Consider the following 16221-nt stretch of genomic DNA (forward strand, 5'->3'; position numbering starts at 1 on the left):
TTCAACCCACCCACATTTCCAATCACTGTTTAAGCATTCAAATCAATAGGATCCAATATCAAATTGTACAAGAAGAGAATAAAATAAAAATCCACATTGTGGGGCTCGCAGCATATTACAGCAATGTTAGAGTTACCCACCCTTTTTTAAAATTAGTTTTGAGAGCTTGATCTTGTGACGTGTTGTGTGCCCTCCTGCACAATTGAAGTGGGGTGCTGCTTTGCCATTGACTTAAAAGGGGCATGTTGACACCAGTTGGGGATTCGGTGCAAACAGAGCACCCAGCACCTTGCAGAATCTTGCCCTGAACTTGGAGATACCTGCAGATTCCGCTTGGAATCTTCAAATTCCACTTTGAATCCCTTGTCTACACCAGGGAAACCTGTGAAAAAAATTTCCAACATTACTAACAATGGATTGATTGAAATGGTATTAACTTTGAGAGCCTTAGCACTGGATGTGTTGTTGGGTGCTGGCAGAATTTTTTTCACATCTTGTCAAGTAGACTTGCTTCAAGCTGGACTAGAAATAGAATTTCAAGTGAGACAGGTTCTTGACATTAAGTACATTAATAATCCTTGGGGTTTTATAGGTATTATAGTAGCAATTTTCATCTTCAAAGCAATTTAAAAAACACTGAAGTCGTTGGCAGCAGAAGCTTTGTGTTTTTTGCCAACAGTGCTCCACCCACTAAACCGTAGCTCAAAGTTCTTGCTATCCTGAGATGCTTATATCACCTCCATGCTTTGAGCTTCCTCTTCTGTGCCCACAGCGCTTTCCACTTTTATGAATCCTCTTCAAATGAGTGAAGGGCTGGGGGTGTAACAGTCAGCTGCCCTTTATGTGTCTCTGTTTACTTCTGATCACAAGATTGTAAGATCCTTGGGGCAGCAACCTTAGATCCCAGGGATCCCAGGGATCGGCAACCTGGCAGGCTAGGCCAGTTTGCTTACCTGCTGCATCCGCAGGTTCAGCTAATCTTAGCTCCCACTGGCCGCGATTTGCTACTCCAGGCCAATGGGGGCTGCGGGAAGCGGCGTGGGCTGAGGGATACGCTGGCCGCCCTTCCCGCAGCCCCCATTGACCTGGAGGGTGAACCGTGGCCAATGGGAGCTGCAGTCAGCCGAACCCGCGGATGCAGCAGGAAAACAAACCAGCCTGGCGTGCCAGGGGGCTTACCCTGGTGGGCCGTGTGCCAAAGATTGCCGATCCTTGTTATATCCTGTGCTCTGTGTATGGCTAAGCAGTGGGAGAGACTGGTGGTGGGCTGGAGAGCGAGGCCAGCCTACACTTATCCCACAGCGGTGGCTCCTATCCCATGAAGCTGGGCCCATCTCCGCACTCTGGGCGTTACAACCTGGTGCATGGGGTCACAGCACCTTTCAGGTTTGGCGTGGCTGCCCTTCCCTGGGCCAAATTTGAGTGAGTGGCATTGCAACATGGCATATGGGGTCACAGTGCCATATGACCCCTTGTGCCATGACAAAATGTGCAAAGTGAGGAGCTGGGCCCAGCCCCACAGGACAGGAGCTTCCCCTGTGGAGTAAGTGCAGGGCAGGCTCGCTCTTCAGCCCTATGTGAAAATTTGTGCAATATGTCTCCTTTTGTCAATGCCATAATATACTTGAACAGCATTGCCAATTGCCATGATCAACGTTCCCTCTAATTTTTGACAGGCCGTGTGTGGAAAAAATTTCTTCTGTGCAAATTGTGCTTCTGTGCAAATTTTTGTGTGCACGGTGTTTCGCCGTGTGTGGGGGGTTTAGGATCTGTGTATGCACGCACACTCGCACAGCTTAGAGAGAACAGTGGCCACAATAAGTCCCCATGGCGCAAACAAATCACTTAGCCCATGTGGTCAATTCGGTGATTTGTTTTCTGTTGGTCACCATCATCACTTGGTACAAAGACACCCCACCTCTATGCTACTTTCTAGGTTTTATGCATGACTCCACTGCTATTGAAGTCACTGACTTCAACAGGAGCAGTCCCTTCATGTTTGCATAAACAGCAGAAGTATAATCAACAACAAATCTTAAGTGCATTGGATTGCATTGTTTTGATATTTGGTAAAGCCTCACAGACTGTTTGGTAAAGCTTCACAGAATTGTTGGCAAGAACACGTTTTAATGAAAGACTTCCTCTCTCCTTGTTTCATTTTCTTATTTTTTGGAACACATGGGTAACATATGAACTACACCACTATGACCCGGAATTCTTCAGTATTGGTTTTATTCAGATTGTAGTGAAATCTGTTTTAAATGCCCTACTTTTGAATGTTGTTATAACATGCCATTTGAAATAAAAATCCAAAAATATAAAGCTAAAAAGAAAAATTACTTTGACAGATGTGATCAACCTTAGGAAAGCTACTGAAGCAGTTCCTTGGCATTTTAAAAACATTAAATTGAATGTTAAATAAAATAAATACAGGGTTTTTCGTCCTTCTGCATGGATGAAAAGATAGGTCCTTTTATTTACAAGGGCAATTCTGACTGTTCTACTGCAAACAATTCCCCCTTTTAAGTATACTGTGACAAGATTTAAGGCTGAAGCATTCTAGATTGACTGCGAGTGGGGCTGAAAAAAGTGGCTCTGTGGCAGCATTATGAGTGCTGCATGACTGAAGGATGGGCCAGAGGCTTTGTGTAGGAGACTATGTTATGGGTGGTGCCAGGGGCTCTGTAAAAGGGCGGGGAGTGATCAATGCCGGAGGAGAGCTGATGGGTTCTGGAAGGATGCAAGGGACTAAGGGGAGGAGAAGGACTTGTGACACCTTAGAGACTAACAAATTTATTTGAGCATAAGCTTTCGTGAGCTACAGCTCACTTCATCACATGCATTCAGTGGAAAATACAGTGGGGAGATTTATATGCACAGAGAACATGAAACAATGGGTGTTACCATACACACTGTAACCAGAGTGATCATGTAAGTTGAGCTTTTACCCCCAGGAGAGCGGGAAAAAAAGCCTTTTGTAGGATGTTTGGGGCTGCAGGAGGCAGGCTGGTGGGTGCCTGAGAGTGGTGGGACGTGCAGGGTTCTGGGTGGTTAGGGGGATGCAATGGGCTGCGACAGTGGGTCCTGTGGGGGTTCTGTAGGTGCCCATGGGAGGCAGTTTGCCTGGGTCATCCCCTGCCCCTTATTAGCGCCCCCACTCTCCCTACGCGTGTGAGTGGAGTTCAGCTCCGCCCTCTCTCTAGCAGGGGATTGCCCCTTTCCTATTGCAATTGGCCGGTCTCTGGCTTGCAGAACGCGGCTCGGCCCTGGCTCCTGCCCCAGGGGCGGGGTCGCTTGGAGCAGAACGCCCCGCTCCCTTCGCCCCCGCGCAGGCGCTGCGGTTGCGTTGCGCGCTGCCGCCGCCAGGGGCCGCCTCCCGCGCACCAAGGGCACCGCCCCGAGCGCCCGGTCCCAGCCCCGTGCGGCCGCTGGGGGGCGGCCTGTCCCACCCGCGCGGGCTCGGGCGGCGATGGCCGCGGGCGGGCGCTACGGGGCTCTGCGCAGGGCGGAGCTGAGGCTGGACTATCTCCACGCTAACTCGTGAGTGGCTCTTCGCGGCGAGCGTGCCGTGCCTGGTGCCCGCCCCCGCCCTGGTCACCGCAGCACGGGGCACTGCGGGTGGGAAGACCGCGGCGCTGGGGGGCGGGGGCAGCAGCAGTGGCAGACGGCACGAGCGGCTGGGTAGCGGGGTGGGTGCATATGCCCTGTGCTCCCAGGCTCAGGCAGCGGAAAGGGGCCGTACCCCCGCCACCCCTCGGTGTGTGCTTGGGCTGGCGAGCCATACACACGCTTCCCTCCCAAATAAATGGTCTGTTCTCCTTAGCAGGATCATACTCAACCCGCCCCACTCCCCCTCCGGCCCAAGCCCCTCACCCGGTCCACCTCGCTTTCCAAGGGGACCTTTCCATCTGTTGTTGAAAAAAACAGTTCCTACCCAAGCGCTGGCAATTGCCTCTCAACAACATAGGGAAGGTCTTTTAAAATAAACCTCTACTGGCTCCACCAAGTCTGTTAACAACGACTGCTTCTAAAGCGCTTGGATCTGTAGATCTCAAACAGCTTTAAAAGGGTAGGTATGTCATTTCTCAGGTAGGGAAACCGAGGCACAAGGGTTAAAGCGTATATTTTGAAAAACATTTGCTACTTCTAGGTACTTAATTTTCTGCCCTGGGGTGCAGTTTTTTTCTTTTCCTGAAGCTTCGAGCATCAGTAAGTGAAGGCAAGGGGAGTTGCCAGCATCTAAGCACCCGCAAATAGCAAGCATTTAAAGTAATTTGGATTAAGTGCCTTGTCCAAGGGGCATACATCAATTTCATAGTTAAATTAGTAACAGAACTATACCCCTCTGACTCCCAGAGCTATGCTCAGTCCATTTGACTGTAGCTCTCAGAGTTCAATAAAAGTTGGTTGTGCGGAGGAAAAGTTAGCCGGTCTTTCTGCACGAAAAGCTGAAGAAATCAGGAGAATGTTAAGAAGCCTGTGATGTGTTCCTATCTGAGGTGCTTTCTTTTCCTGCGTATTTTGTCTCCCACGACTGCACCACCACTGCAGCTCTAGTGGCAGTTGCAGCCATCGCTGCTGCCTGCAGAAGACAGAATCAGCACAGGTCACAAACTAGTGTAGACTGGCTGCTGTTGTCTTAACTATTGTCTTCTAATCTTGCTGAGACATAGGCAACAGTGTTACACGCTGGCAGCTAGTCTTTTCTAGTACTCCCTTGAATGGGTTAAGTAAGAGTGGTCTATTGGAGTCCCAGGCTGCATCTTCGCTAGAAAATGCTACACACATTTTTCCCGCCTTTGTGCCAACGATGACATAAGCACTGTTGTACATAGTGCTCAGGTGGCTTAAAAAACTCTCTTTCTAAAAGGGCTTGGGCTCTGTCTAGTCGAGCACTTACGTTACTGCTTGCACTGGTGTGGCTGCACAGTTGCTGGAATATGTGTGCAAAGTAAAAGTAGTTTAGTTAGGACAAGAAGTAATTATTTTTATTACCACTTAAATAACCTTTTGGGTGGGAATTGAAGGATGTTGTTCCTTACATGAAGGAGCAGAGTTTAAACCCTCTGTCAAGAGTTTCTTGTGTTGCTGTCATGTTTCATTTTTGTAGCTCAGAAGTTTGAGATGTTCAAATAAACAATACTTGAATTTCAGATGCTCTTTTAACGTTAGAATAATGCTCTGCCAAAAGTTCTTCATTGAGAGTATAGAATTTTGAGGACAAGCTTTAACCTAAAATGTCTCTCTCATACATATATTTCTCTATAATAAAACTTGAAAATACAGTGTTAAAATGAAAAGTCTGACAAGTTCTGTTACTAGAGCACCATGAACAGCACCATTAGTATTCTTGTAGGCAGCAGTAGGCATTATCAGCTGTTGGTGTGATTTACAGCACAGTTGTAATTAACACAGTTGAGCTAAATCCCTAATTCTGTGGAGAATGCCACCTGCCTTTGAGTCAGTTAATCAAAGGGGTGGCATTCTGTTAATCTGGCTCCCATCCTCCAGCTCCTGTAGCTTAAATCACCTGCTGTTGCTGAATATGGGATGAATTGATCCTTATGTGCACGTTTTTATCCCCGGATGCACAGTTGGCCAGATGTATTGTTGGGGCAGGAGGGATGGCAGATGCACAGATTGGCCACAGCTGGAGATAGGACCATGAATGGGTCTAGTGCTCCTGAGCTGGTACAAGGAATCCTGTGTATTCGATGTCTGGGTGGTGGATCTTGATCACATGATCAGGGTCTGACTGATTGCTATCTATGGGTCACATTGGTAAGGACCTTGGAGGTTTTCACCTTCCTCTGCAACAAGGGGAATAGATTGCTGCTGGGATTATCTAGACATATCTCATCTAATCAGTTCCTTGCCATTGCAGGGGTCTTTGGCATAGGTAGCACCCCAGTCTCTCCTGTTCTCTACTTATGGCACAGAACAGTTTAGATGCTTGAGGACTAAAGTGCTTAGTTTAATTAAAGTTATTGGGCTCAGTGTGTGATATGTGGTGTAATTTAATGGTCTGTGATATACAGGAAGTCAGCCTAAATAAGTGTGTTCATCCTTTTTTTCATTGGTGGGTTCCTAAAAAATTTTGAATGGAGGTGCGGACTCCTTTGGGTATCTTAGACATAGTCTACACCCCACCCCCCAGGGGTCTGCAGACCATAGGTTGAAATCCCCTAGCCTAGATGATCTAGTGGTCTGTGCTGACCTTGAACTCTCTGAAAATATGAAATTGAATCCTCAGTCCTGGAAGAGATAGAATAGAAAATGGAGAGATATTGTTGTGAGACCAGAACTAGGCTCAAGAATATTGATGTCTATATAGTTTTAATAGGTCATAGCATCACAGGGAGCTTGTATTGCTACTTGCCAGTGCCACAAAATGAAATTAGCTTTTTCTACCAACTTTAAAAAAAATCAATAGTGTACTTTTTTTTTTTTTTGCTTATATCCTAACAGAAAACAAGCTCTTTTAACTGCTTCACCACTAGGGTAGTGAAAATGTTATGATGTGTAACACACATAATTAGAGAATGCAATATACATAACAGGTTAAAGTGCAGAGTGACCAGCACATTCTGCCTGCATATTCAGTTTTTAGAAATCTTTACCACTAACCTTCACAATAATATGTGTGTATTTGAATCTCAACTTAAAATCTGCTTTTATACAATTTCATGTGTTTCAGGAACTGAACATATACCTTATGTAGATTCCATAATACACAGATGCTTGATTTGGTATTACCAATTGCTTGTAGGTTTTAACCAACTTTTACCTTTATTTTAGCACCACTCATGACTTTCTCTTTGGAGCGATTGCTGAACTGATTGACAACGCCCGGTAAATATTATGCTTGTAGGACCCAAGTTCTATTATTTATGGGTTTAAATGTTTAGCAAGGCTGACTCTGCCAGTGAGAGGTGGGCAAATGTTTCCACAGGTGGAAGTGATCAAGTCATTTTCAGGATTGCCTGACACCTTGTCTATGCTACAAATATTTTTCCAGTATGTCTATTTCAGAATAGCCTCTTAGTGTCAGTGCTGTATCGTAGACATGGCCTAAATTACATACAAGTGTACCGTGGAACATGATCCCAGTGAAACAGTACTTGTCCTACTTCAGTTTTAATTGTTCTTCATTAATTGAAGTTGTGAAGCATTTTAAAGCACTGATCCTGAGAGGCCAGGTGCCCTCACTGGAATTTGAGGTCACTGAGCATTTCGTAAGGCTGGTCCCTCAAATATCAGGCCTACAGTGTGTCTCACTAGCAAATCGTGGTAACTTTAATGATTGCATGTAATCATAAAAGGCCTGATTCTGAAAACTAAGTGTGATGCTTACTATTCAGAGTAGCAAACGCTATGCTCAGTGTTTGATGGCTTGGGTGCAGAGACTGCATATAAGGTGACAAAAACAAGTAAGTTCAGACTTAGGTGTGTTAAAGAGGATTTGACTGCAGGCCTGTTGTGTAGGCCTCACTGCATACGTGTTCTCTCTCAAGTGGGTTAATGCTGGGGTGGTGTTACATATGCTGAGGCCAGGTCTGTACTCAAAAGTTAAATTGACAGCTGTATCGCTCAGGGGTGTGAAAAACCCATGCCCCTGAATGATGTAGTTAAGCGGCTTACCCCCCTAGAGTTGACCGTGCTAGGCTTGACGGAAGAATTCTCCTGTTGACCTAGCTACCACCCCTTTGGGTTGGTGGATTAACTAGACCGATGGGAGAATCCCTTCCATCACTGCAGTTAATGTCTACACCGAAGTGTGACAGCAGCACAACTGCAGCATGTCTAGTGTGGACAGCGGCACAGATGCGGCATTTCAGGCATTTCTGTACCCATTCATCTGCTTTCTTTGTACCGCTTCCCCTTTTTCTTTACTTCGTGCTCCCCCTTCTCATAATATAGAGTGTTTCCAATATGCCCTATCCCCTAGGGCACATCTGCCAGTTCATGTTGACTGAACTCAGGTCTTGGGAGTGGCTGTCCAACACACTCTGAAGAGATACTTGGGATTGGCTGTAGTTTTGCTCGCTGTAGGGACCCCAAAGTGTCAGCTGACTAAAACATTTTTATTGTGCACACATACAGCTTCGTTTTAAGAGTTTAGTTGTTTTAAATAGGTGTAACTCTTTCAAAATACGCAAAATGATTAGTCACACTGTGCGTGACTCACTAACTGGGAAAGTATTTCATAATGCAAAGCTGTTTTTTGTAGTTTGTGCCAAAATACTCAAACATAGAGAAATTGAATTTTTAAACTTTTCTTTAATTTAGTAACTTTGATTTTAGCTAAAAATAAAATAGCTCCCAGGATAATGCTAGGTCTTCAGTGTGCAACCGGTTCAGTTCTGTTTAACTACTACCAGTTTTCAATGCACGGTTTTCCTATTATCTCCACGTGGCAAGAACTAGAATGTCAGACCCTGTTTCTGTTATGAAACATTTTTAAAATAGAAAAGATAGCTGCTTGGTTAGACTCATTAGGCTAAATCCAGTAAGAATAACTCTGGAAGTACGAAGAAAAATCTTGGCTGGCAGAAAAATCTTGACATGTCCTTTCAAACTGTGCAATAGAATTTTGCTAGTGAAAATGAAAGTTTGGGAGATATGTTTCTGATGAATGAATTTTGCCAGCTAGTCATTAGGTAAAGGCACATGACAAGCAAGGAATGACACATCACAAAATATGCTTGGTTGATTGACATGACTAGTGCAGGTAAGTTTTTTAGTTCTTTGATTCTCCATAGCATTTAATAAATGTTTCTAGTATTTTTAGTAATATGAAGCCTTAGGAACTCTATTAAATCCTTCCTAGTAAATAGAGTTGACCATTTTATTTTGCATGTGAGTTAAAGGATTAATCAAATTCTCCTGTACTTGTAGAAAAACTAACTTTCCATGGATATTTTGCATTGCATCTAGTCTCTTGATGATTATATGTGGGACAATTGCTAAGAACAGTGAAGCAATTAAAGCGGGATTGCACCTGGATATTGGGAAGAGTACAGAAAAGTTATTGGGCCAATATTTGTCTGTTCCCTTTGCTACTGCAGACTTCTGATCCCTGTAAAGTTGGTTTCTTACTGGCATAATTCTCCTACATGACCCGGCAGTGAAATTTGAATCTTATCTCTGCCATCAGTGAGATGCTGTCAAAAGATTTGTGACAAATTCAACTGTATCACTTCATTAGAGGATCAGATAAGAGGAGGTTACTTTGAAGGAAATGGGTGTTTGATGCCAGACTAACTCTCTCTAAAAATCCATTATTAACCATTTTGGTCTGAAACGTGGAATTTCTTCCAGATCAGTACCTCTGAGGTGTTAATAGAAATAGGTGAGTAACTGACAAACTATCAACATTTAAGGCACTTAGTCTTCAGATCATGCCTTCTTTTCTATGCTAGACGTTATGTCACCAAGAATCCCATTAGCTGGTGCTCTGAGTCTCTGACCTACCTTCATTGGAGTGTTTGGGTTTGAAACAAATCATGGATAGTAATATGAGAATCATGATCGTTGTATATAAGTATCAGGAACATTTAATGGCTTTTTCTTAACTGTCCCTGACTTGTTTAAACTTCCTGACCTTCCCCATGCCTCACTAGCACTCTTGGCTTCCTTTCTTCTGAAAGAGCTTCCAGTCTATAACTTGCTACTTCTTAATCCTCTTATTGTCTCTTTTGGTATCAACCTTAGCTGCTGACATGACCGCTTTCTCCAATATGTATGTGAACTAAATGGCTTGGGTAAAGGCCAAGGAACATCGTGTCTCCTGGAGGGTTGTAGTAAACAATACAAATGTTGCATTAAGGCCTTGCTTCAGGCTTTTTTTTACTTTGAAAGACAACTGAATTCTATAAAGCTTGAGAGGGACACGTGAGCGTCGTTGCTCTTGGCCATTTTCATCTGCTGTGGGCCCTTTAGTATCCTTGTAGCTTGCTACAAATGGATACAAATGGCTTTGAAGTTAAAATTACATCTCTTTGTGGAATGATTTTGTCCCAGTCCTGTTGATGACTTATTCACAGTGAAATCCAAAACTTTTTGCTTAGGCTTGAGTTCAGGGATCTTTGTTTTCCTTGGAAGAGTCAGTAGCATTGCAGTCTTGCATGGTAACCTGGGGCAGGGGAGACAGTTATCTCTCTTTATAGGAGAAATCTAACAACCTGTTCCTGGAACTTTGCAGGCAAGTAAGGGCATAATTCTGGATTCCTTATACTACTTCAGCTCTCATTGGAGGCAAAAGATTTGGGTAGGCAAAGAATGCAGTATTGGGTTCTAAAGGCGGGAGTGACTTTTCTCCACTTTGAATCTAACTTTTATTTGCAGTTTCAAATGGATATAACTTTCTTGACTGCCAGTTAATAATTTTAAGTCAAACACTGGCAGTAACATGTTATCCTCTACTAAGTTACCACACTGTATAGTATGAGATAAATATTGCTTTAAGTGTAATGGATTACTGTAACGTCTCAGATACTTCAGCAGCAACTGTTAGCAGAGGGCTTGTTACTGTCTTTCCAATGACTCGACGTATGGTGTTGGTACAGCCAAAGGGTGCTGCTATACACATGTAGAAAAGAGACCATCTTTCCCTGTAAGAACTTACAATCTAAAGACAAAATAGAAGAAGAGTAGGGGATGGGGAAACATACAAGCATATGAGCTTGGTGAAGAATTGGTCCAGCTTTATTAGTCAAACGTATTCTCCTTTTTTCCCCCTCTGTGGTCAGAGGAAGGTAATTTTGTACTTTTGTTTTCAGAGATGCAGGAGCCACCAGACTGGACATATTTACTGGTAAGTGCCATAAACAAATTGTTAAAGGGGGTGATGCCAGTTGTCAGCAAGAGGCATATCAAGAGGGCATTGGTCTGCATCTGATTCCTTAGTTGCAGGTGTCTGTCTGTACGCTATCATGGTAGTTGAAAATTTGGCTTTGGAAATATCAGGTGATGGGGGTTTCCATTTTCCTTGGGCAATCATCCCACAAATAAATGGATGTTGCCTTTTAGGAGGCTTGTTTAACTGTCTTTAACTATTGCTTTCAATGGCTGGGATACAGAATGTATAATGCTTCTGCATGTATATGAGTATTGTTGCCGGCATCAATGAACAAAGGAATGCAGAAGTATTTCATCTTTCTTGTAAAATCAGGTTTTAGTATTTTCAGCAGGGCTGTTCACTGGAGATATAGAAGTAGCTAAAAAAAATTCACTGTTTCTTCTCTCTTTTTTTTTCTCATTTTATTCTGGTGAAACATCTATTTTGCAAAGTTGAACTCTCACTGACATTTGTATTGTTTGGCCAGCTAATCCCACTGAAAGCTGGAGTAGAGCTGGCCTAATCCCTTTGCCCCAATGAGCTTCACGCTAGCCAGATTCCCACCATATAGCTTCCCTTATGGGATGCTGAGATGTCTCATGCTGGTTTCTACCTGTTTTTCAAGTTGCATCATTCACTTTACATGCCTCTGAGACCTCCAGCTGAGATATTGAACAGACATCAAGACTTGCACAGCTCTCTTTCTTTAGTTAAGTCAGGTTGGAAAGTGGTGTCTTGACAAGTTGCTTTTTTGCAGAACTTAGAACACAAAGAATAAAATATATTAATACTTACCAACCACTGGGTTTAAATTACAGAAAATTAGAAGTATAGTAAAACAACAGTTTGTCATTGTATCATTTCTCTTCTTTACTGAAAAATGACTTGTGTGAGCTTTGGGTATCAGTTACGGGGATCGACGGGCAATCCAGACCAGTGAGGGGTTGTGTCACCACTTGTCCTGCAACCCTGTGCCTTACAATGCTTTGCTGCTATAGCTCCTAGCTGAGATACTCACAACCAGCCTCCAAGTGTGCAGGTCACACTCTGAGTGTCCGTGTCGTAGGCAGCCCTAATTCAGCAGTTTTAACGTCAGCAGTACCTCATGCTGGCTTCCACCAGCCTTGGTCACAGTCAGCAAGGTGACCCCAGCATACTCCCAGTCCTGAGTTTTCCTGAAACCATGTACTCTATAATGTCCAGCCCTTTTCTGGATAGTTCAAAGAAATAAGGTTTTTTTGTTCCTCTAAAACACAAAAGCACATCACAGTTTATAAACTTAACTGCGATAAATACACCCTTCCATTTATACATAGCACTGAGTTAGTTTATAGTAAAAATAAAACAAATTTCTTAACAGTAGGGCATGGGTTAAGTGATGCCAAGTAAAAGGAATAAAGTTAGAGGGTACGAGCAAATAAAAGTGAAAACATGCATTTAAATCTTAATCTAGCAAGGTACAACCTTTCTTCCAAGATGGCTTCTCACCTATGTTCAGTTTCCAGAGACTTCAAGCTCCCCGCCCTCCTCTTTGGTGGAAGGACCCATCTTTCTCAGCTTGTAAGCACACTGTTCCCTTGTCTGTGCAGTGATGAATGCCAAAGATGGCTTCTGTCCTTGCTTAAGTTGTTATTGTTTCAAGAGGCAGGAGGACCTCACACTGTGTTTTCCTTCCTGTGGGCTTCATTCCCTGTATGGAAGTGGGGCATCCATTATTTTGATCCCACAATACTTAATTTACATAGGATACAGGTAATAGCTGCCTTCTTTCCTGTCTGGGAGGGAACCTGCTTCTCCCTGTTTGGCCACAGACTTTAAAGCATAATATTATGAAGTATCCATATTTCCCCATGTAATAATACATTTCACCATGATATTACTTACTAGGGTGTCATTAGCTTTCAGAAAAGACCTCCCTTTATACATTTTTATAATACAATAATATTGTATACAGTCAGTTGATTCAGTCGCTTATCACTTGAGATTTAGACCCCTATGTCTTTATACACCAGTAAACATTTGAAATTATTTCTTCTGAGGGTTACCCCTCAAAAGTTTATTCAAGTTGTGAGGAAGGCAACATGGAGTCTGGTGGCGAAGGAAGCGCCATGCTCTTTCTTCCCCCACTTGTTATCTTAGTAGATTTTTGTTTACCTAAAACATAAAAATGGACCTTTGTCATCTTTGCCTGACAATCAGGCTAGTCAGAGAATAAAATATATATTCCTTTGTCTGGGGCAGATCTGTTTACCAATTCCCCCTGACATGTCATAAATGCACATTAGTCATAATTCCAGCATATATCCATATCTCTTAATACACACCGCATGCATACAGCACACAAGAATATTGATGATCAGTCAGTTATTAGTTTTCATATGATACCTCACAAGACGTATATTGTGCAAAGATTATTACAGTCGTGTGAAGGATGTGACTAGAGGGGTTGTTAGGTCACAATCTCCCTAACCAGCAAATTAGTTTCTACATTTATTACTAACAGGTTTTTCTCTTTTTTTCAGTGGGTAATGACAAGCTGCCAGGGGGATTTATGTTGTGCTTTTTGGATGACGGATGCGGCATGACCCCTAGTAAGTTAATTGTAAAGATGCTTAACTGGTTGTTCAAGGGAATATTCTGCAAATAAATAAAATACTAAGTATATAGAGACATTATTTAAAATTTTATACGTGTGTGTGTGTGTGTATATACACAAACTTAATTTACAAGTTTACTTTTTTTTAGTATTTTTGCTAGCAGAGTAAAATAGTACTGAAGTTTTTTTTTTAAGCTATGTATAAAGTGACTGTAAGTTTTCTTGGAGAAATGAAATGTAAAATATATGGATTATTACAGAAATATAATTGCCCTGCTTTTAAAGCATAGCACCAACCACATATCAGAAAATGGTCAGAGTTCCAGGCACAGTATTACCAGTTAATTCACTGATTGCAAACAAACAACCAAAGTGAAGCATTCATTTGTTGTTAGGATCTCTCCCATAAAAGTATGGAGTTTAACACTGATGTCCTAGCCAAATTTAAAACTATGTTATAATTACTTGTTGCCTCCCTGAACTTCCTCTCCAGCTTGCATTGGACGTGGTATTTTTCCCATTGTGCCCTAAACTGTTAAGTGTTGCTATTTTTTGTCAGACTGCTGTATTTCCATGTTCGATGATGCATTCCTTGCTTATTACAGGAGTTCCTACATCTTTTTTTTTTTTAATAAAAATAATAAAACAACCCTCTGGGATTGTTCAGAATAAAGGGTACAATGAAAATGTAACATCAGAATCATTCCCACATATCACCATATTTCCAGCCAACAAGTAGTGTACTTCGCTGTTCCCTAGGATGGTCACTTAATGAAGCCAGTTTCAAGGGGTTCGCGAGCCCCCGCCCGGTTCCTCCTCCAGTCCGGCTGGGCTGAAGTCCAGTGCTCAGCCTGGTTGGGCCCTGCAGTTTTTTATAGCAAGTTGGTCTCAGAAAGGAAAAGGTTGAGAATCCCTGACTTAAGGCACACTTCAGTGTACATCACAGGCAGCAATCAAAATAAAAATAGGACTTGTTGCTTTGAACTTGTAAATAACGTTGTTCCCTTGGTGCAATCAGTTGTCAAGTGCGAATATCACAGCTGGAAGAACAGAAGTGATAAAGGAAGCAGCAGAGATGAGTGTGTACATGATTTATTTTACCTAATTATAAGTCTTTATCTGAGTGGTGCCATTTTGCTTATAAGAAGAGGATCAGTAGATGTTCACCTCAGTATACAATTGATTTTTTGTGTGTGGTCCCAAATAGACAATTTCCCTAAAACTCTAACAAAGGATCTTTATGATAGGCCTTACATTGGTTTAAGGAGTGCTGGGTGTAATTCTGTATGTTTTGCCATCATATTTTTGCAAAAGTCATGGGGGCATTGTAATGCTATAGTACTATGCAACACTGTGCTACTACCAGCTCAAGACTTTTCAGATAAAATAACACGGTACCATTGTAAAATAACATTGTTCCAACATTGCCATTGGTGGAATCCTTAGTAGTTTAAAACCTGGTTTCTAGTGTGTTGCTCCTGCTTCTTTAAGAGTGAATTTATTTTCCTTTAAGTATCCAAACAGCCTTCTATTGACCAAGCTATTTTAGATCATTGATATTATGGCAGTTTCATGCTGCTCCCAAGTAGATAATGGAGAGTCTTGATCTTGCAGCTTAGGTTGATACATGTTGTAAATAAAGTGTTCCCAGAATGACTATGTCAGATGTTCTTGGAAGTCATCCTTGTTAGTTAATTCTTTGAAAGGCATTTGGCATGCCAACTTTCACTGCAAATGGAGAGAGCTATTCAATATCTACTGCAGCTATCAACTGGTGGATTTCCTTCTTATGCAGAAAAAAAAACTATGCAGAAAGCATCTGCAAATGGGGAGATAATATTTTGTGGCACAGGAATGTGGATCACAACCTCGCTGCTCTTTCAGTAACTTGGCCAGAGATCTTATCATTTTGGGCAAGTCACGTAACTTCTGGTGCTTCAGTTTCCTTATTAAAATGAGCACAGTGCTTACCTCATGTGCGGAGGATCAACTCATGCTTGGTTTTTAAAATGCTTAGCTCATCCAATGAAATGAGCTACAAATACAAAATAATATTTAATATTGTGATGGGGCAAGGCCAGATGGCTATAGAAAAGTAGTGGGAGATAGATAGATTAGCTCCAGGCTAAACAAATCCCTGGTACCAGGATAAGTGAAATGGAAGCTGCTCCAGGTCAATTAAGACACCTGGTGCCAATTAAGAACTTTCCAGAAGGCAGGGAGAATGCTAGGTTGATTGGACACCTGAAGCCAATCAGAGGCTGGCTGAAACTAGTTAAAAGCCTCCCAGTTAGTCAGGTGGGTGTCCCTGTCAGGAGCTGTGGGAGGAAGTTGACCTGTTGGAGAGGCTGAGTAGTACACACCATATCAGGCACAAGGAAGGAGGCCCTGAGGTAAGAGTGAAGTGGAGCTTGAGGAAGTGAGGGCTGCTGTGGGGGAAGTAGCCCAGGGAATTGTACATGTCATGTTTCTAAAAGGTCAGCTACCATAGCTGATACTATTAGGGTCCCTGGGCTGGAGCCCGGAGTAGAGGGTGGGCCCGGGTCCCCGTCCCCCCCAACCTATACCCCCTGATTAATCACTGAGACTGGGAGACAACAGAGACTGTGCAAGGAAGGATAACTTCTCCTCACCTCCCTCCCTGGCTTATGATGGAAATGGCTCAGTAGACTGTGATCCTTGTCTCTAGAGAGAGAAGGGTTACGTGGAGGGTCACGGTGAGTCTCTGAGGCTAGCGAAATCCGCCAGGAAACGTGGGACCCATGGAGGCAAGGACAGAGCTTTG

The 16221-nt window shown here is 42.9% G+C and overlaps 1 protein-coding gene across 1 annotated transcript in view; it reads left to right on the forward strand.

The window, feature by feature from the left end:
• The first annotated feature begins 3459 nt into the window (after nt 1–3459).
• MORC1 (MORC family CW-type zinc finger 1) overlaps nt 3460–16221 on the forward strand; it is a 96372-nt gene continuing 83610 nt past the window's right edge. The window contains exons 1-4 of the mRNA XM_043538504.1: nt 3460–3540; nt 6799–6852; nt 10782–10816; nt 13363–13431. Coding sequence (XP_043394439.1) covers nt 3470–3540; nt 6799–6852; nt 10782–10816; nt 13363–13431 — 229 coding nt within the window. The 5' untranslated portion in view covers nt 3460–3469. The remainder of the gene's footprint in view (nt 3541–6798; nt 6853–10781; nt 10817–13362; nt 13432–16221) is intronic.

This window comes from Chelonia mydas, chromosome 1 (genome assembly GCF_015237465.2).
Source record: "Chelonia mydas isolate rCheMyd1 chromosome 1, rCheMyd1.pri.v2, whole genome shotgun sequence".
Lineage (NCBI taxonomy): Eukaryota > Metazoa > Chordata > Testudines > Cheloniidae > Chelonia > Chelonia mydas.